The 22,554-nt window shown below is 42.0% G+C and overlaps 1 protein-coding gene across 6 annotated transcripts in view; it reads right to left on the reverse strand.

Annotated features, from left to right (window-relative positions):
• Positions 1–2,216: 2,216 nt before the first annotated feature.
• The window catches only part of LOC105688605 (AF4/FMR2 family member lilli), a 100,567-nt gene continuing 80,229 nt past the window's right edge, over positions 2,217–22,554 (reverse strand). For 2 of the 6 annotated variants that reach the window (XM_048657163.1, XM_048657164.1), the window contains exons 5-10: positions 16,903–17,060; positions 11,506–16,824; positions 11,255–11,419; positions 9,470–9,617; positions 7,732–7,978; positions 2,217–7,386 (exon numbers count right to left, since the gene is read on the reverse strand). In XM_048657163.1, the coding sequence (XP_048513120.1) occupies positions 7,155–7,386; positions 7,732–7,978; positions 9,470–9,617; positions 11,255–11,419; positions 11,506–16,824; positions 16,903–17,060 (6,269 nt within the window). In that variant the 3' untranslated portion in view covers positions 2,217–7,154. Of the gene's footprint in view, positions 7,387–7,731; positions 7,979–9,469; positions 9,618–9,677; positions 10,878–11,254; positions 11,420–11,505; positions 16,825–16,902; positions 17,061–22,554 lie in introns of those variants that run through there. The other 4 variants (XM_048657165.1, XM_048657167.1, XM_048657166.1 and 1 more) reach the window with 4 other exon arrangements.

A 22,554-nucleotide genomic window follows, 5' to 3' on the forward strand; every position in this document is an offset into this window, starting at 1 on the left:
AGTTTTAAAACTCGTACTAATCAGATTTTTATTGCAGGCTGTCTCTGGCTACTAATAGATCCAGTCTGCTTTCTGATTTCAGAAATCAAAATTCAAGGGATTGCTGCACAGAGCGAATAGTTTATTCGTAATTGATTAAAATGCAGTGTTTGGTTTATCCAACACCACATTTATCGATCACGAATAAACTGTTTGCATCTGCCAATTTTTTTTTTTGCAGTTTTCAGCTCTCATTTTCTCGTACTAATCAGATTTTTATTGCAGGCTGTCTCTGGCTACTAATAGATCCAGTCTGCTTTCTGATTTCAGAAATCAAAATTCAAGGGTTTGCTGCACAGAGCGAATAGTTTATTCGTAATTGATTAAAATGCAGTGTTTGGTTTATCCAACACCACATTTATCGACTACAAATAAACTGTTTGCATCTGCTATTTTTTTTTTTTTGCAGTTTTCAGGTCATCTATCATCTCATCTCATCTTTCCGTACTAATCAGATTTTTATTGCAGGCTGTCTCTGGCTACTAATAGATTTAGTCTGCTTTCTGATTTCAGAAATCAAAATTTATGGGATTGCTGAACAGAGCGAATAGTTTATTCGTAATTGATTAAAATGCAGTGTTTGGTTTATCCAACACCACATTTATCGACTACAAATATACTGTTTGCATCTGCCATTTTTTTTTTTTTTGCAGTTTTCAGGTCTCTGGTACTAATCAGATTTTGTTCACAGGCTGTCTCTGGCTACTAATACCGTTTTTCTTATGTTCCAGGATCATGCACTGGACATTTTGTATTCAATTTTATTCAGAATGGGCAAAAATTAATTCAAGTAATGGATGAAAAATATGGAATTATGGATGTTGCTCACTTCGTAAATCTTTGAAAAAAATTTCATATCCTCAAAAGCCAGTTGAAAAACCACAGTTCGATTATCCTATTCATTGAAATGTTTAAAACCAGAAGGTTGTATGGTTCCCTGTGTCTACCCAGAGTTCTCATTTTACGACCCATAGAAATTCCTTACTTATATCCAATTTATGTTTCAGGTACCCATCAGGTCTGATAATTGACACCGACTGATGAATCTTATTTTTCTTCTTCCTGTTTTGCCCTTTTTTATTTTCATTTGTTACTCGATATTAATGCAATGATTATAATTGTTTTTCTGTTCCAGGTTGCATCGTCTGTATTTAAAGTTGCAATTTTTATCTGTTCACAGAGATGCAGTATTTCATGATCTCACTGCTTATAATTCTGATATTTCTCGATTTCGTTTTCGTACCAATTATATCGTTGTGCGATGATAAATCATTACTTGTTTTTCTGTTTCAGATTTCACGATCTACATTCGAATCAACAATTTTCGTTTCTCTTTACAGAATTTCCCACAATGCAGTTGACTTGTCTTTTCTTGCTTAATATTATATACTAATCTTTGTTACGTCCATTTTGTTCTGATAATGATATCGCTGTAATCATAAATCGTTAATTATTTATCTGTCCAGATTTATAATGTGCAATTGACAATTGTTTTTTGTATTTACAGGAAATTCATCAATGTCGTTAATATTTTTGAATTCTTGAATTCTGTATGTGCATATATATTTGATAATATCGATGATAATTGTCTGTCGTGATTGTTTCTTGTTAATATTTTGTGTTACCATGTTTTATGTATGTTGGGTCAATGTTTTCCGTCAGTGTGCGTGTTGTCTCGTGCAAGTTTCATGGTCCATTAATATTTATAAGATGTTATTCCTATGCAATTGAAATTTATGTCTCTATAATTACTCACGCTTATCACAGTATACCATGTTATGTATTTCTCTATCGATTTCTGTTCTGTTTCTTCTCGTATTCTCTATATCTCTACAGATCCCTCGCCGCTGGACCAGGGCTGCTGAGGTGATAGTGGTTTTCATAGGGCTACTGGCGATCGTTTCCACTATAGAGAAGAAAAAAAAAAAACGAAACGAGCCGAAGACGCTACCTCTTGAACGCAAGATGCGTTCATGGGTGGTTAAGGAAACGCGTCTTTTTAGTAAGATGTCAATTTTTCATTCACGAAAATACTGAGATTTTCAATGATTTTTCAGCTCTTGGATCGAAACTAGAAGTTCGACGTCCTGCGTATAGAAGAGCGCACGAGATCGAAAACTTTTCGTCCCAACTTGATGAAGTTATTCGGGTTGTGAATGACGCGAAGAACGCATGTGTAACCTGATATTTTAATATTTTATTAACTTATTTATTTTCACATACAATAGTATTATGCGTGAATGATCAAACATTGTATAAACAAAATTTACAAAATAAAGTAAGTCTTCACGACTAAAAGCTACTAATAGATCACATAGCTTCATATATTTTTTTCTTCAACGGAGTCCTCGTGCCTCCATCTCTATTTTTAGTGTATCATATCTCGTTCCACCTTACGTTTTATCATATTCCTTTTATATATCTATGTGTATAAATATTATGCCAAATATTGAATTAGATAGCTCCACTATTTCACCTAGTACAGGTAGTTCCATAGAACAGTAGTATTATTATACACCCATAGATTCGACGTTTCATACGTAAATATAAAATTATCATCTTTTATTCCATTATTATATTATACCACTGATAGTTGATATTGTTCAATATTTAATACGTTCACTTCACTTCCTTTTTTTTCGTTTTTTTTTTTCTTCGCTTCCGAATGTCATCGAACCTATACGTCTCTAAACCAGAGCGAGCTCGAGCTACAATAATAATTCTATTAAGCGGTCGTGGAGAGTTCGAGTACGCCGGAGCTGTACCGTTTGCATTTTCAAATTAGCATTTCATTCAAATTCTCACCGGTTATACCTATACAATACAGACATCTCTTTAATAATATATATTGTGTATATACATATATAGATTTACGACAGCACCTCTCGAAAGTGTCTTGTTTAATATTTCCTATTTTTCCGTTCACTCTTATTAGAATTAATTCGATTACGTAACTTACGACATTACTTCGATCGTTATTCACTCTCGTCCGAATATAATCTTTGTATAATTTGCTAGTGGCTCTCATCGATTCTGTTTTCTTCTTATTTTCAATACAGCTGGAGTCCGATTACCGATAATAACGTTAAATGTTATTGTTACATTTTCACTTTTACTCTGATAATTAAATCCTGTCTAATCAAACTAGTTTCTCCTTTCAATGTTCATTAATATTTACTCTGATTTCTACAAATTACTCTCCGGAAAATAAGGAATACAAATCGATTTTCTCATCTTCTATTCTCCGTTTAAATTTTATTTACAATATTATGTTCATTTTAGATAAACTATTTCTCAAATATGAGTCATATCAATATTTATACATGTATAATCCTTACGACCCTTGCTGCATTCACATTCACGTACAAACATTACGGATATACATCCACTTGAATACCTTTGTTATCGCTATATAATTACAACATAATTATGCCAGTGTTACTACATTACCATTACTACTGTCATTATTACTATAGTTATTGTTATCATTATCATTGTTAGTGAAGTTATTATACAGTACCAACTTTATAAGAATTTTTCTACATATATAGTCATGTTATATACAATAAATAACATTCATATAAATCACGATAGCATGTAATATAATAACCTATGATACATAATATATTATGCATAGGTGAAAAAGATGTTTGATTCGATTAGCTGTCATTGAGGTAAGCTGTGTGCTGTGTGCTTGTAATTTTATACCACGAAGCTTTATTATTCGAAGATACCCATGATTATATTATCATCGTCATTCTATAGTTACCATTATCATTATTATAGTCATCATAATCATTATCATTATCATCATTGTTGTTATCATTCTCACCAATAGCATTATTATCATTGTTGTTATTTCATTATTACTATTGTTATTACTATTTGTTATTATTATTATTATTAACATTAATAATATAACTATTATTCCTATTATTGTTATTACTACTATACTACCACTGCTACTGCTACTGTACTGTTACTATCACTACTGCTACCACTACGAATACTACGAGTGTTATCGTTATCATGATTATTATTCCCAGTGAAATTTTGCTATGTGAAGAGAATATAATATTTAATATTTATATTTCATTACCCGCGACGTGAACTTCGTTTTGAAACTTTGAAAATTGATGTTATTGATTAATGATACACGCATACTATACATATAAATTTGATTCACGATTTTATATGATACCTACGTGTGCTATTTAGAATTTCGTGGATACCTATGCATAGGATTCGTCTATTAGTGCGGTACAAGAAAGGTGATATCAAAGGGTTTTGATAAAACATAATCATAAAATTTGTTGACAAATAGAATTATCGGTATATCTATAATTGATGACGTTTTAAAAGAATTTGTTAATAATTACCTCGCAAACAGCTGAACACGGCTAAAAATACTCATGAATTAATGTGTCGCCTCTCAGAAATGCAACATTAGGACGACTGAACGTGTTCGTTAAGGCTGCCCCAGGATATTTTGTGAACATTGTTTAGAATATATATATATTTTTTACTTTTTTGCGAATAATACAAATGTTGGACCACTTTTTCCCTCACAAGACAACATCCGTTATAATTATACTAAATTCATTATTATTCACTAAATAATTGCATACGACTACTTGAGAACATTTGTCGCATTCCAGAGACTAATCACGAGTACACGTGAGAAACGTGTAGTTTGCATTTGAGTGTTCTGTTCGGTTAAATAGTGTTCAAACTGTCATTCCCGTTTGATATGTCAACGCATTGTTTGTGTGTTATAGAATGCAGCTAATTAAAAGAATAAAAATATTTATACTCATTGATAGTCCGTTTCTGTGTTATGTTGTATCATAGATATATTGAATATATCTGTAATTCTATCGCATTTTGCTTGTTTGTTACAACGCTTTTGATTTATGAGAAACCCTTCCATAACGGCGTGTTGAAAATAACGGTCTACGGAAAGTATTGTCGAAAATGAGAATAAATGAACGCGAAGGATCCTTTGCTCTTACATACAAACCATTTCACTCACTTGTATTCACTCATGATTGCCGACTCAATGACAATTCCGAAGATAAGCTTACATCAGAAACAAGGAGCATGCAGCAATATTTATGGAGCAAGAATATCAAGGATTAGAATCCGTTACCATGTGATATTGATTCGATTTCACTCAAAATGTTGAGTCATTATTAAGAAATATTCACATGCCGCTCAAAATGACACGCGCTACCGGAAAATTAATTGAACTGTGGCAAATTCACCACCAGGTATAACTGATTAGATTTGTAGAATATGAGCAAATAAAAAATTGTCTCGTGTCATTCGCTATTGTATATCGTATATGTGAATGGTTACTTTCGTTTGCTCTCAATACGCGCATACTCGACTAAATGTAAGCATATGAATTCGAAATTCTTTTATGGCTATTAGAAAATAGATAGTGCTTCAGCCGCTCCGCTCAAAAGATTTTTCGATTTTATTGTTTATGAACTAACAATAAAAATAGACTACTTTGTTCTTTCAATTCTTAAGATTAATTATGGCTTTTGATTTGTATTAGGCTAACATAATTTTCAATGCTAATGGCTACACATTTACAACAAACTGTTACCATACTGCTCGAAAATATATCGCAACTAATAATTTTGATAATCAATCACTAAATGCTGACACTGTTAATTCGTTGTTAGCTAGCGTATTACGACGCATCGACCATTTTAACGATACATCACCGTTGTATTACAATCAATATAGATTATCATAAATATTATAATCGTTGGTACATTATTATGCTCATTGTCAGTCCTGATTATGCTCGTACAGACGGACACATCTCAAATCATACGAAATTACTTTGATACTTGCGTTTCAATTATTGTCTGCCAGTGTTGATATCTAACCAAATAGATCTGCAACAAATATTTCAAATGCCTGTAGTTGACGATTTTTCGAATTTCTGATCAGAAGAGAAAGAAAAACATCTCTGATGATAATCGGGATCATTAATGTCATTGGTTTTTTTCTCTTCCAATATCCAATCGCATCCTACAGTTCGAGTTTCACCGCAGTAAGAATCTTGTGAGCGTTAGAAACCGAGAAAGAAATCTAGAATATACTGATCAGTTATAATACAAGTTTTGCATCACTATAATATTTCAGCAGTATAATATTGATATTTCATGCATTTCAACTCAAAACTACTGCATTAGACGACAGTAATTTACTGCGCTCTTCACGAATATAATGTTATTAATATTCTATAGTTGAATGATGATGATCACAACAACAACAATAATAATAACAACAACAGCGACTACAACAACAACAACAACATCAACAACAACAACAACAACAACAACAACAACAATAATAATAATAAAAATAATAATAAGAATAAGAATAGAAATGGTAATGATGATAGTAAAAATAATGGCGACGATGATGACGACAACGATGATGATGCTCAAATGCAATTGGGTGAATACACTATGCTCGATTGTAAGTAGGTAGAGATACATGTAATAACAAACAATTACCAGGTTTTCTCTTCACAGCATAATAATGTTATTAGAATATGTGTGTGTGTGTGTGCACGCGCGCGTGTACGTATGATGTGATGTAAGCTGATTCAAACGTATGAACCATGCAAAAATTGAGGCGGAAAAAAGATAGCTACATTTATAATAGTTACAATATATCAATATTCAAACTGAATATGTAATTGATAAAAGAGAAAAGAACTTCCAGGGACAAATATTTGCAGAAATCCAGATGATTCCGAGATACTAATATCACTGTGTTTTGACACTCATTAATTATTTATATTTGTAACAGTATAACATGAGCATTCTTTCTATTATGCAATCAGAATTCTCTCTTCTATTAGGCAAGTATATTTATGTGTTCTTCAAATAGTTACGTTGCATGTATATCAAGTATACACAATGTATATATACAATTAAAATTAAACCTCGCTTCCATTACATGTTTGATGATAAGAATAAAGTATAATCATTATTGTTATTAAAATTACTGTTATCATTTTTATAGATATATACTATGTACCATCCACTCTGTTTATGGAAAATAATATTACCAATAGTCTTCATTCATCACCGGTTGTGTTGTTTCACTTTCGAAGTATCCACCGCTGGCTTTGTAACTTTATGTTTCTGTATTTTTTTACAATCGGATTTGAGGGGCGCTCGAGCTTTCGATGTTGTACCTTGTCTGTTGCACCTTCTCGATGTACTTTTTGTCTTTGATTGAGATTCGCTCATTGTGTCCAACTCCGCCATTGCTTCCTGAATAGCATTTTCCAGTTGCATGTTTAATTTACGACTTCTAGAAAAACATAAAATATAAAATTAACCAGCTTCCTAGGAATCGCATCGCCTGCAATTTATGGTGCGATGATTTACGTCTCATCGTAGAATTTTCCAAGATTTCAATATATATCGCAGGCTCCGTACTTGCCTATCTTTTGTAAAGAGCAATTGGCTGTAGGTTTGCTAATAAATGCTATACTATTCATATATTTTTTGTACACCTATCCAATAATGTCTAAGGTATGCGGACTGGAAATCATTAAACATTCAACCGGGTATCGCTGTATAGCATTTATTGAGAGTTTACCGACGAGGTGAACATCGTCAGGACTTTCCCTATCAGTTAGCGGTTACGACTCACTTCCTAAACTTTTTTCTGGCACGGTGGTGTGCCTCAAGACCATCGGAGAGAGATTTGAGGGTAGTAGCGTCAACCTGGGTGAGCGCTCCGCTGCCCCCGTACCAACGCACCCAAACACGCAAGCTGCCCGGGGGTCCCAGGGACTCGACTTTTCCAGGCCAAGCTGGACTCCCCCGAGCTGCACCCCACACTAGCTCACCGACCTCAAGTTTCCGTGAATTTCCAGCTTCCCTCTGATCCTCGGTTACTAAGAGCCCAAAGAAGTAGTATGTCAAAATTGTCTGGCACCGAAGTCGCGTGTGCTTCATTTGTAACTCGGGATATAAATAATCAATTAAAAGATTAATTTTGCATTTTATTGACCCTCTTCCAGGAGCTAAGTATTTCTATTCCGTGCTCTCGACTAGTTGCCACCTCCATTTTCATATTTTCTTTATTTTATAACAGACAAGTGCCCCCCATCACCCGTACCTGATAGTAATTTTGAAATATGTAGAGTTTTAATGGTGCAGATAGCATTTATTAGTAACATTGGATATGTTTTTTGGTTGATAATGATTTTATGAAGGTGATGACTTGGAATTGACCAATTATTTGTCAACCTGAAGCAGCATTCGAAATTCTGTATTACTCCAATTTTTATAAAAAATTCATGAATAAAACATAAAGAGTGCAGGGAATTTGAATGTTATAGGTGCTCGTTGTATGATCGATGCTGTTACTGATGTTCATGTTCAGAAATGATGTTTTTGCGGTGCGCAGAATGCCGCGGTATATTAATCATCGGCATTCTGCCCAGTGTAGGTATTCAGGCTTATGAGAAAACGCATGGCATTGATTTTCTATTCCAAAAAACGAAGTGTTGCATCCACCTGCCATCGCAATGCTCATGAGGTAGGTATCGTATAAATCACATCTGTGAGATTGGCTGGGGTAATTAGTACATGCGAGGCAAGGTGAGCGTATGGCAATATGTAGACTATGAATTTACACAAAATGCGGTACGAATGGGTGCCACACAATATCAGGGATGAACGAATGACTAAAGCTATCACCTGCTAGCCATAATTTTATGGAGTGAATTATTGTTATGCGGTATTAACAAACCTAACAGCCAATTAGTACACACAATGGAATTGTATCTGAATTCATTATTCCCAATTGCACTTGTTATTCCGGTTATCATATGTACACTTTTGAGCAAGCAATGAACGATAATAACTAACGAAACTTGAACACTGTATTACTTACCTGCGTGAATTTATGAATAAAGGAGTGAGTAAATATGACATGGTGAGATTTATTAAATAAATTAACGCTACGTAAGTACAGAAATGCTTAAAAGTTAGGACATTGCGAACGAGCATGACGATAGGAAGAGGCCACTGCTAAAGCAATCGAGGTGGAAATGAATGAACGTGAAACATGCCGGAGAAGCTAGCACCATGCTTATACTAAGGCCTCAACCCTTAAAATGAACATTTGCGTGAGGGTGTAGAAAAACTGGTATGCATTTATTAAATTTGTGGAGTAATACCCCTACTTACACATTCGATACAAATCGACCCCAAAGATAGATACAACAACTACCCTGTCATGATATTTTAAAATGAGATTCTACAATCCGACTGATCAGCTTGAAGATATACTTGACCATGCACAAAATAATCACTAATGCTATAAAATACATTTATTATCTATAAGCTGTTGGTATCTAGAAAAACATGACAATACTGACCATCCTGGTCTTCATGCAGGGTGGAATGCATGGAGTGGACGGAGTCCAATTTTCGCTTGATGCCACGGCCGAGGGCATGATCCGCGCCCTCGCACTTTGCCGAGCTCACCACCCCTTCAGCCTGCCTCAACGTCTCTGTCGCATAGATCTGTCAAACACAACTCAATCAACTCAGGCACGAACCTACGACATGCTACTATTAATTGAATTGGATTCTTTTTCCTTCGTCAAACATTGTGTTTATGTATTAATTCATTTTTCATGGACCTTTCACTACATCCCATTCCATGATAACGATTTTCAACAAAACCGTTCGCTGTGTTTCTTTTTACGAATTCAATACACCAAACTTGAACAACCGCAAAATCATTAATTTTTCAATCTAATTTGCATGCAGACAAATGGAAAGGGAAGAGGGAGAGTAAGAAAGAGTGTGTGCGCGATAGAGAGAGAGAGAGTGAAAGAGAGAATGACGACCGATTGTCCCGTAAATTATAGATGATTTCTACGAATTTCAATAAAACCGCGTTACACGTTGCATGCCTTCCCGAGAGAGTTGTCTCGTATAATCCAAATTAATGATAATAACTATTATTGACCCGTACAACTCATTCCTGTCACATGCAATCATTTGACCAACAAAAAAAAAGACTATGTAGAGTAAAATTAACTTAAATTCCAAATACTCATGCCATTGCAGGTTTATCTTATTAGGAATTATAGTTTCAGAATGTATTCTTGATTAAGAATTTATTTAATCATATAAATCGGTGGTTTCTAAAATTCCGTTATCACTGAATAATAGTACAATTACATATTGTAGTTTTACGTTAAATAATAATTCTACGAGTAATATTAATGCTCATGTAAAAAGTTTAAAAATAATTTTAAATACAAACTAATTACAAACTTAATTTTATAATAATTCAACCGTTCCCTTGTTATATAAAACTCAACCAACAACAGAGATATGACGATGATTCGAATGTAGGTTTACAGATCGATGACCAATCCATAGAGAATGCTACCGGTTTAATCTTCCTCCGAGGAGTCGCTTTCGTCGCATTCTATACCTTGATTTTCATATGCAAATTGATCGTAAACGTAAGGATCGACATACGCATGTTTATTTGGATAATAATTAGCAGCGAGAGCAACATCATTAATATCAGACCTGTAATTGTACAAATGAGGATAAAGCCCCGGCGTGGCTGAACCCGAGACACTCGCAACTTTCTGATTGACCAAGTTATGTTGAAAATACGGTACACCACTTGCGTGAGTGTCAATGAATTTTTCACCAGAATAGGAATGCGTTGTCGTTAATTGACCATCGAGACTTTTGCCAACATCGGAATTACCGGCATCGCCGACATTGTCTTCTCCGTAAATACGCGGCGACGTAATCCTGTAGGGATATAAATTCGAATTCGAAGGTATCGTGTAGTGCGCATGGTCTGGTACCAATGTCTGTTGCCTATACATGTTCGTACCGGGGATAAAATGATGATTTTGGTAAAGAATTGGATACTGATTTTGTCCTACGATATGAGATGAATTGTTAGTCTCTGAAAATGAATTATCCGTAACATCTCTACTAGTGTCTAGTTGTTCCGCCGATGGTGAATGGTCCATAATGTCTGAATAAATGGAATGATTTGGTGACGATATGTCCATACGCTCGCGTGAATCAGCACGAGTGTTTTCTGGGTGTGTCGTATCGGCTGGCTGGTGCGTGTCTGTTTTAGTGAGATGATGGGTGCCCTGTTCTATGTGGGTACCAACCTGGATCCCCGTTGTCACCGTTGACTCCACGTACGTTTTACCCTGGTGTCCAGGATGTCCGATCATCACCTCTTTCGTCGCAATTCCATGGACCCGCCAATCCTCGGCAATAATTTGCGCGTCTCCCGAATCAGGTTCGCTACTCGACACGCAATGAACCATGGGCTGTGGATGTGTAAGGAAAAAAAAAATGAAATTTCAACTCTCGCCAGGATTAATCTTACGATTACGGGGCAATCTCATCGTCTTACCGTTGAAGATGGATGATGCCTGGTCGCCATTGATGGTGCCGGGGATGCGGCACCATGCGTCGTTGTATCCACCGCTGGACTATTGGATCTTTGACTATTTCCAGGACTGTGTGTCGTTGTATCCGGTGGTGATCCCTGTCTCATTAACGCAGGTTGTGCAATGTTTGCTTGGTTACCTGCGGTTTGAGTGGATACGGAATGTCTCACCGTAGAAGGACTCTGCTGGCCGCTTTGCTGAGCCGTTTTTTCAACAGTCGTACTGCTACTCGTTAAAACATATTGCTGCTGTTGTTGGTTTTGTTGCTGTTGTTGTAACAATAGTTGTTGTTGTTGTTGTTGCTGCTGTTGTTGTTGCAATAGTAATTGTTGTTGTTGTTGCTGTTGCTGTTGCTGTTGCTGTTGCTGTTGCTGTTGCTGTTGCTGTTGTTGTTGTTGCTGCTGTTGTTGCTGATGATGAAGGTGTTCGAGACCGGGTTCAGATCTTGGTGAGTTGACTGTACTCTTTGGCGACGAGGGTGACTTTCCCTGAACCATCCCACTACTCAGAATGTACGATTGATTATGGTCCAAACTGAGCGGTGCATCTATACTGTTTCCATTGCTCGTATTTGCGGATTGAAAATTTGGAATTTGATTATTGGACACCATCGTTGTCTGTTGCTGTACAATCGTGGTATTCTGTTGGACAAACGTTGTATTTTGCTGGTTGGGTGCACTGGAGACGGCGATATTATTTTGAGGTGCACAAGGGACCATCAAAGTCTGTCCATTCATCTGAATGAATTCTTGCTGACCTTGAACATTCGTTGGACGCACCTGAGATGTGTTGAACGTGACTTGCTGATTCGGACTAACATTCGCTACGATCGGACTCAACTGATTACCAAACGAGGTGGTGCTATTCACGAGAAATTGTCCGCTATTCGGCGACAAAAACTGAGCTCCTGGGCTATGTTGTTGGATAATCTTTCCTCCGGTCGCTTGGGGTGCGCGAATCACCATTCCCGCGGGTCCAGCTGCGAGAATGCTTTGGCCAGGACTGAAAATTCCGCTATGGCTTTGTACAGGTGTCAGAACATTTTGTCCGTTGACATTTTGCAACTGCAACTGCATCCCTAGATTATTATCTTGCAAAAGCGTAGCGGTCCCATCGGCAGACATGACCATACTTCCGATTCCAGGTACGATGAATTGTTGGATCGTAGGAAAATTTTGCATCATTCCCGTCGCTCCGTTTAGCAGATTAACTGGTTGTAACAAATTTATCTGCTGCGTTGGTTGGGAATTCGTTATTATTTGCTGTGTATTAAATTGCGCCGATGCCGTTCCTGCTTGGCCGTTCATCACGAGTTGAGCCGGCGCACCACCTTTACCTGGAACAATAGTGAGGGCCTGCAGCATCGGACCTCCGATGCTTTGAGTCTGGAAATTTTGCTGGGCGAAATTCGACTGTGATTGCATCAGCATTCCCGTGTTTTGTTGAGAAGACGCAATGTGTAACATCGAAGCCACCGTCTGAGAATTTCCTTTTCTCTTTTTGTAAGCCTTTTTCTTATTCATTCCAGCCTCGGGCGAGAGGAGAGCAGGCTGTCTGTTCACCAAGCCCGAATTTGCGTTAACATTTCTAGAAACATCCTGATTAGCCTCCAGTATCGACTGGGCATTCTGCAAAACGTTACCAGTCGCAACGGTGAGATGGGGAATTTGTACGTTCTGCCCCATGCCGTCCATGGTCATTACGCTGGGTTGAATCAGTAGCGGAGTTTGGATAGTATTTACCAGGACGGTTGGTTGTCCGATTACTTGCTGTGCGACTCCCACAGCCGGAATCACTTGGCTTACAGCCCCCGTAACACTCGTGACCATAGGCGACACCGACATGGGAGGCATAGAGCTAGCATTTGATATGAGTTTCGGTGGCGGGGGTGCCATAACTCCGCTTATTCCGGATCCGGTACTCGCCATGATTAGCTGGCCACCACTCGAAACTAAGATATGAGCAGGTGGTAGAGTGTTCCCAGGCGAATGCTTCAGCACTCCGGCCGAGGTGTGAATAACGTTGTGAACTTGAACGTTCGACTGAGAGTGACTTTGTTGATTCGTTTGCGTCTGTGGCTGGGCTTGCGAACAGGGTGCAGCTTGTTGAGGTACCTGAATACTGCTGACCACACTCTGAACCATTTCCAATGGAGATTTGGAGACGCTGAGGACCGGCGACTGAGTATACGCGATCGACCCTGGGCTAGAGTGATGGTGAGTCACCGATGACACCGTGGCGTTCGAGGGTCCGATGTTGGACTGATTTTGGTGTTGAGTCTTGCTAGAAACCATCATGTTCGGAATTGTAGAATTAGGCATCACAGACGGGGCATTTATCGAAACCGTAGCTGTATTTGTTCGTCCAGCAAGCACGGACGTAATGGTGTTGCTACTGGCTGTATGGCCACTGGCCATCGTTGTTATCGTGGTAGATGTGCTACTGTAGGGAGTCGAGGAGCCTCGAGATACGACGTGGATAGTGTGAGGATGGGGCTGGTACCCATCTATCGGAGTTTGCCGGATGCCGCTTGCTTGCCGTTTTATCGTATGCAACGTATTTCGAGTCTCTGGCACTTGTTGCATGACTTCGATTTGCGGAGACGTGCTAGGAGGAACGGTGCTCGACGGCGCCATGGTTGAGCACGGTGGCGTCGGTGCACGTTGCTCCTGCGAACCAGACGATGAGGAAGATGACGAGGATTGAGTGGGCTGCTGGCCCTGAGGAGTCGACGGTTGGGAGGAAATGTGTCCCGGAGTTTGGTGAGAATGAGGCGTAGCGGGTTGCGAATAACTGTGCGGAGTGGAGGGCTGTGAGGATACGAGACTCTGCGGTGTTGTGGGTTGCGAAATGCCGGATGTAGACGACGCCGGCGTTTCGCAATTTGCGGGGCTATGGATCCCAAAGGGCGACCCGTGGCTCGTGCTAACGGTTCCGCCCTGAATAGGTCGCGAATCGATTTGGTGACTGGCCGGCAGTCTATCGCCGTAAGTTGAAGAAGTCACGGGATCCTCCCGCTGATCACTCTGCGCGATATACTGTCGATGGAATTGTTGTTTGTACTGATCTTGAATGTACGACTGAGTGTCCGCACTGGACACGCATCCTTGACAAGGGCTGTGCTCGGGGACATTGACATTATTCATCGGCGTTGGCGTCATGCTGCTGTGAACGATCACTGGTGAAGTCGCGTGATTTTTAACGGAACCCGAGGCAGAGGAAGAGTTGGTGGAACTTGGTACGGAAGAAGGCTTTGGTTGCGGAAGATAAGCGTTACTAGGCATGTGTACGCTGCTGTGTGTGGCTTGCGATACTTTTGAGTTGTTCATTATCGTAACGTGCGAGCTACTGACACCAGTTTGTCTCGATATTGTGCTGTTCAAAAGCGCAGTCTGCTGTGCGAGGTACCCACTAGGATCATCCAGAAATGATGGACCGCTGTTGGCAATAGTTGAACCTATCTGGTTATTCGACTGCTCTTTGTCAGCGTAATCGTCACCCGGACTTAGATTCGATTGATCGACGATGTTGTTCTTCATCTCAGCAGAATGATGTTGTCTCTTCTTACTGAAAGTTTTGGTTGCTTTGGCCTTTTTCCGAGCATGTTCGTCGGTCCACGCTGGCGTAGGTGGAATATGATGATGCAGAGGTGGGACTCGATCGAAGGTGTTGCAGACGAGACTATTTTGCACAGCAACAGGTGGTGATTGGTGAGCGGCCGCGATCGTCCTAGTTTGTTGCCATGGTGGAGCTCTGGGATTGAATTGAACGCCAGGTGTCTGTCCATTCGGTCCCAATCCCCCTTGAGCTGCTTCTGCACCGTGATTGCTATTGGGACTCCGACCAGGGTGATTAACGGTTGCGAATTGTTGATGTCCGGGTCCCAGCTTAGGGTCCATACCGATGCTCTTCGTAGGATCGAAATGCCTCAAAGGGTACGAGATTTGGTGCGAAGGGGGATAGATTCGTTGCATATTCTCTGGAGGGGTGGCGTTCGATATCAAATTGCAATTTTGTAGGACGTGATGTCGCTGCAAAACGTGACTGTGAAGTTGATGATGTTGATGCTGGATTTGTTTGGCGTTCAAGTCCAACTCTTCATCGTTGATCGTCGGCAGTCTGTTCTGTCGGACGTGCGAATCGCTGTTATGAATCCCATTCTGCACCATGGGCCCAACGTTTGATTGTTGCATGACATTAATGATTTGTCCATTAAGCTGATTGTTCGACGGCGGCGTTTGTGCGGGGTATTGAGATTGCACACAAGCCTGCGAAATCTGCTGTTGCTGCTGATGATGAATTTGCATCTGCAAGTGATCGGGTGTTTGCGGCTGCATCAAATGTGATTGTTGCTGGTGTTGGTGTTGCTGCAACTGTTGCATTTGATGCTGATGGAGTTGTTGCAGCTGCGGATGAAGTGCAGCTGGTCCTGTACTCTGGGTGGGTGTTACGTGATGTAAAAAAGTATCCGGCTGATGTTGGCCCCCGTAATTACTCGCGGCTTGTGCCTGTTCGGAGTCTTGGCTAATATGTTGTTGCTGCTGTTGCTGTTGTTGCGGCATACTCATGTTATGTTTTTGTAGCTGCTGCAAATGAAGCTGCTGTTGAATTTGCTGCTGCTGTTGAATTTGTTGTTGCTGCTGCATCGCATGCAACGATTGTTGATTGAGTTGATTAATGTATGTAGGAACCTGTTGCGTCATTTGATTATTTATAACACCCTGTTGTTGTTGCTGCTGCTGTTGTTGTTGTTGCTGTTGCTGTTGTTGCTGCTGTTGCTGTTGTTGATGTTGTTGTTGCTGCTGTTGCTGTTGCTGTTGCTGTTGTTGTTGCTGTTGCTGTTGTTGTTGCTGTTGTTGTTGTTGGTGGTGGTGATGATGCTGCTGCTGTTGTTGATGCAGTATTTGCATGTGCTGCATTTGTTGATGATGATGTAGTATTTGTTGTTGATGTTGTTGTTGTTGCTGTTGTTGAGATATGTGTTGTTGCATAAGTTGTTGTTGTTGCTGCAGCATCAGCTGCTGCTGATGCTGTTGTTGAAGAAGCTGCTGCTGCTGTTGAGTCATATTTTTCAAGCTATTTCCTTGCTGGTTCATGATCAAGGAAGTTCCCAATGCCATTCCGGTCACGCTGTGTTGACTCAGTCTCTGCTGAGGCGTACGAACAGTCGCGGCAACGTTAGCGTCGTGACTTTGTGACGGTGAATTCAACGGCTGATGATTGATTGACTGGTTGTTCTGCTGAACTTGCAAATTCGCAGGTACGGCGATCGAGGGCCATGCCTAATGATTAGAACGAAGTGTCATTATGGTCAACGAATGACTCTCGAGAGATAATCGAATCATCCGCTTAAATCTCACCTGGGGACTGTTGGAAAGTGGAGAGCCCTGAACTCCTCCGGTTGTCGAAGAAGCAGCCAGGGCACGTTCCCGTTGCGCCAGAAGCTGAGAAACCGAAACGCCGGAGTATAAACCACCAGCGCTTGCCAACTTCCTCTTTTTTCTTCTGCTGAGACCGTCTGGAAATGATAATGACAAAACATTGCGATATAACATATTACGAGCCTGGGATGCTTTTATACAGAAAAGACATGAGTATTAACGCAATCACTATCAGGATAAAAAACTAGCTCCAGAATATCAATCGGGTATTCAGATACGCCGTTATAACATTGTGCCCGCACCGCACAGCAGGCGTTATTTGTAGAATGAAATACAACTTTCGGTGTGAGATAATTGAGAAATTCATAGAGGTATATCCACACCTCAACATATTTTTAAAAAAAATACAACCCTTGCGTCTACCTCTGAAAATAAATCTGGCGAAGGATTCGCCGTTTGGAACATAAGAAGTATCGATCAGTTTCCGAGTCCCTGTTGCGGTGAAGAATATTTTTGTCGGAGCCCTGTTCTTTTGGATGTACTTGGCGGGCGACTTTACAGTCTCTTGATATTTATATAAATTATATAGTACATTCGTAAATGCGGAGAAAAGGCAACATAAATTCAACTCATATTCCAACTCGACAACTCGTAATTATAAAGTTATACGAGTCTTGAGCGCGGTGGGAAAATGGAATAATATTTGCAACCCCTCCCCGAAAGTTCGTTTCGCCCTCTGCAGCGGTTCAACTTGCAGACCTCTACTACACTCGAAGGGCGTTGTACGTCACCCCCTTTCAACTGGGACGATTTCGGGATCGCGATATGAGATACGGCGCCCGCGTAGCATAAGACGGAGTTACGTTTCGCGTGACGATAACTTCTTCGACCATTTTAACCCCAGTGGCTCGACTCTTAACTCCGTGGGGCTTCTGTGGTCAGTTTAACGATTTTACTCGGCCGTCCACCCGATGTACCACCCCTTGCTCCGACTCTCTTGTCCTCCTTCTTAGAGGGCGAGTCATGTGCGTGTGCAAGCCTTTCGTTTTCCAAGCGAAGTAACGTCTGCACAGAGTTCGTCGCTTGCCCCATTTCGGTACAGGGAGAATTCTGCTTCTAACTCAAATGGAGCGGAAGCATCTTCGTACGCGGTCAACCACAAGGACTGCGAGTCGAACGAATATTTCGGCATACAGCGAAAAGGCGAGGCAAGCAACCCCTTTTCGGTACATCCCGCTGCTCGCGTTAGACGCGAGAATTTTTTAACTCTCGTGCAGCGGGGTTGCGGATGTCGACATTTAAAGATCGTATCATTGCGATAACAACCGTTGGCGCCCGGTAGTATTGGCGTGATTCGAGGGGGTTGGTCGACCCACCACATACCGCGAATCCATGGTCCTTCTTCCCCCCGGCGGGAAAAGAAGCCAAGATTCGGAGCAGGTGTTTCTTTACATCGAACGATGTCGTGGGCGGAGAGATTATATACCGACAAGATGATGAAGAGGAAGTGCAAGCGAAGGCAAAGAAAATTAGAGAGAAGTAGAGCCAAATGGTGAGCTTTCATCCATGAAATTGCATAGGATAATTATACCGACGTGTATCGAGGGAAATAAGTGGTGGACAGAGGTGAGGGAGGAGGAAATGATATCTGGAGGCTTGTAACGAATCCCTCCGTTTCACTCATGCACCTCCCTTTTGGCCAGTAACTCGCGTCCTTCATTAGCGATACACGAGTCGCTGTGCACGCGATTCATGTAACGCGATTCGATGAAACGCCTCGATGAGACTCGTTGACTTTGTTCGCATTTCACGCTTCATCCTATGAATCTTTGAACGTAGACCGTGCACAATCGTCCGAGGAGCCCTTATCTCCGTGCAACGACGTCAAACGCCGTGCGGTGCCTTTGAAGTGACGATTACAGAGGAAATAAGGGAAGCCAAGGGTTTTCGTAAATCTCCTGAGCAGGTGGAGATAACCTTTCATCCCTACGCTGTTGTGGGTTTGAGCATTTCCCGCCAGCCATGGAATCGAGCGACTATATGGAATAAACTACTAAAAAGGTGGAAATTTGGGAACGCTTCGTGGGCCGTAGTCGGATCAGCGAGGTCAATTGTGGATCGTGATCCGGTTCGGAATAATTTATACCCCGTAATCAGAGAACAAAGGCAAACCCGGTTCACGGCTAAAACGGAGGTTGAAAAGTGCTCGGGACTCGTCGAACCGATGAATTTAAGTAGGCGTGAAATTGAGTTTACGCGATCGTTAACTCTTCACGATTATCAATTGGATTTCGTTTTTTTCTTTTCTTTTCTTTTTTCTTTTTTTTTTTCTACCATCGAAGGTGAACGAGTGGCTGAATTGAAAGGCTTTCCTCTTCTCGTATCGCCTGACCTACAATTATCACAGGAATGCACCTTTCGTCATCTCGGATCCTCTCCAGAGACCCGCTATCAACGATATATTTTCCCTCCGATACGATATCCGAAGGGGAGATATCGGTGATCGAACGTTGTTCGTACAATGATTCGTTTCTTCTTCTTCGAGAGTCGATGGAAATTTGCACAATTATTTCACAATCGTGGTCGCGCAGTTTTTGCTATAAAAGGGAATAAAAGTGGTTCGGATCGGTCACGACGGTGTGCGTGACCCACCAACGTACCTCCTTAACTTCGGACGATATAACTACGGGACGTGTGGGTCGGAAGAAAACCGAATACGTAAAGTGACCATAGAAAAATCTCCGACCAGTAGGTGGGTAAGGACAGTCTTCGTCATGGTGTGTCCTGTGCGAATCGTTGCTACTTTGAGGAAGTCGTGCCTCGTACTGAGGGGCCGACAAAGGAATGCGCATGAGCGTAAAGGGGCGCAAGATCCACCCCAAGCTGTGCGCGGTGCGTTACTGCAGACGGAGTGCAGGGCCTCCTCCCTCTTCCCTCCGCCGACTTTGTAAGGTTCGGCACTGCTTATATTCTCGTATGAAATTAACCCTTATCAACGCGTGTCTACTAGCATCTCCTTCACCTGCGTCAAAACCCCACCCCTCGCCAGTGCCGACCCGCGGGTCGATCCCAACGGAAACAGCAACGACGGCACACTACTACCACTTTACCTTCACTATTACCAACGACGTCGAAACGACGGCGATGCCGACGACGCGGGGTCCTTGTCGGGGCGGGCGACGCAGTAGACGACGAACCGCTAACGCCCGCGGACTCCACCTCAGCCACTGTTGGACTTTTTCTCCCTCCCGGGACTTATTGATCGCGCTACCACCGACAAGAAGACACAGCTTTGGCTGATTGGCCTCTCTTTCAAAGGTAGCGGCGCCGACTGACTCCCACCCATCGCCCACGCCTTGCGCCCCCGGTAACACAGCGTAATCCCTAGCCAGTTTATAAAATACAATATGACCGAACGGGAAGGTGGGCGAACCTAGGTACGGGGAGACGAGATTAATTCGCCTTCACGCTGACGGGGGGAGACGCGGCGCCGTGGTTAGGTCACTCTTGGAATCAATGCTTCCCCTCCGCAGGGTTCAATCTCGTCGAGTCACCCTTAAAATTCCCTCGAAACCTCCGTCCCGTGAGTCCGTCGCACGCACGGTCCGGCGGAGTTCCGCATGCGGACGTAATTCTCACCTCGGGACCCCCGCATCCCCGTCGAAAGACAGCTTTGACGATGAAAAAGAAAAAAAAAAAAAAAAAAAAAACAACAACCCCCGCGTGAAACGATCGCCGGGTATCCGGATCGTACGCGGTGTGCAACCGTGCACCCGCGTGCGAGGGGATGAACGAACGTAGACGAACTCGATGCGTTCGAATGATCGACGTTAACGGCACTCGGTGTACCCACTCGGGCGATGATAATAATTCTCAATGCCTGGAGGAACGTGGCATCGCTGGGGGAAGAAAGGATGTTTTCATTGATTGTAGAACTCGCTCGACCACCGACGATAAACTATGCTTAACCTCGGGTTTATTTGATCCCGGGCTGAATACCACCCCCGTTCGCCTCCTATCCGATCCCGGCGCTCTACCGCATTTTGGTGGGGATGCATCCCTCCTCCCCCGGTGACTCACTTCCCCGCTTCTTACTCAACGATCCGCTACCCTCGCCACTTCCCCGCCTCCATCCCTCGCCGCTGCTTCCGCCGTCCCTCCCAACGCGTCGGAGGGATGCCTGGCAAAGCAGTCTCTCCGCTTGTCGCTTTATATCACCGGAAAATTGGAATTGAAGCGCCGGTAGAAGCGAGCTTTCAAGTTTAAAACGACCCCATAAAGCTCCGCGCGAAGCCCCGGTTAAACGCGAAAACGCGAAAACACGCCGGTTAACGTTACGTTAACTTTACACGAGGAATTGAATTTCCTCCAATTTCTTTCTCTGCGGCTTATAGAAAAACCAATAACCCTGCAAATTTTTACGAATGACTCTCGTTTCAGAAACGGTATCCGCTTCACGCCCCAGAATGCTTTTTCATAATTTTCCACTTGCAAATTGAAGCGTATGAATACGCGAATAAATAATCAAATGAACGAGTCGATGGAAAAATTGGATCATTCCGCACACGGTCGGCGCACCCGCTCCCCAGGGTTTCGGTGGCGACCGACCGTCGCAGCATGTACGGTTGAGAAGCAGGATTAAATGGTGAATAGCTACCGCGGTAATGGTAAGTCCATTGCGCAGCTCCGTTACAAAATATGGAACGGCTGGACCGCAGACTGGGAAGCTTAGAGTATAGGCTCTGTATAGACTCCCAGACTCCGGAGTGCTCCGAAGGAATGCAAATCGAAGTGGAGGCAGACATCGCAACGCGCGTGTGCAACGTGTAATTGCCGTCAAAGCAGCTTATTCAGAGTCTGTCCGACCTGATTTATTTCCAATCTATGAAACAACTCCTCCGGAGTAGCTACTCGGAATTCACTCCATGATAATTTATTCAACTGTAATTGATCGATGGTCGACGTGGAGAGCGGAGTTTGTCATACCTCATTTATTTCCATACCGGATCAATTCGACGACCGAGCAGCTGCGCGGCGTCGGAGATCGAGTGCATCTCGGTGTAACACGCGGGAGCGGTGCGCTACTTCCGTTCATTGTAGCGTCATTACCGTGTCTCGCGATTACGGAAAAGCGTTTCAATCTGCAGTTATCACGGGCGCGAGGGGAGGGAATACGCGAGGAGGGCGAGGCGCGACCCTCGATCCCCTCGACGCTCGGCCTTTTCCCCTTCATTTCCAGGGCCCCCGTCCCGCTCCCTCTCCCTCTCCCTGTCCTTCACCGCAGGATTCGCTCCGTTTTGTGTAATAACGTTACCTCCGAAGCGATGAAAGTTTAATACCGACTTGCCGGAAATTTAATATCCTTTTGTTCCTAGATTTTTCCTCGGTTATCGCTCGAATCGAATTACGAAATGTTCACTCGAAAAATCATACTCCCTCGGAATCTCGTCGTCGAACGACCCGATACGGAGGATTCATCTTTTCGACTCTACAGCCGGAGGGAAAGGCTACGCTGCGATTTCCATGGAGCAGCGAGTCGCTCGGTATTTTCCAGAGCAGACTGAAATCTTCGGATATAGAAAAAGGTACTCGGCGCAATGGAGTGCCTTATCTCGGAGCCCGTACTCGATG

This window comes from Athalia rosae, chromosome 6 (assembly GCF_917208135.1).
Source record: "Athalia rosae chromosome 6, iyAthRosa1.1, whole genome shotgun sequence".
Lineage (NCBI taxonomy): Eukaryota > Metazoa > Arthropoda > Insecta > Hymenoptera > Athaliidae > Athalia > Athalia rosae.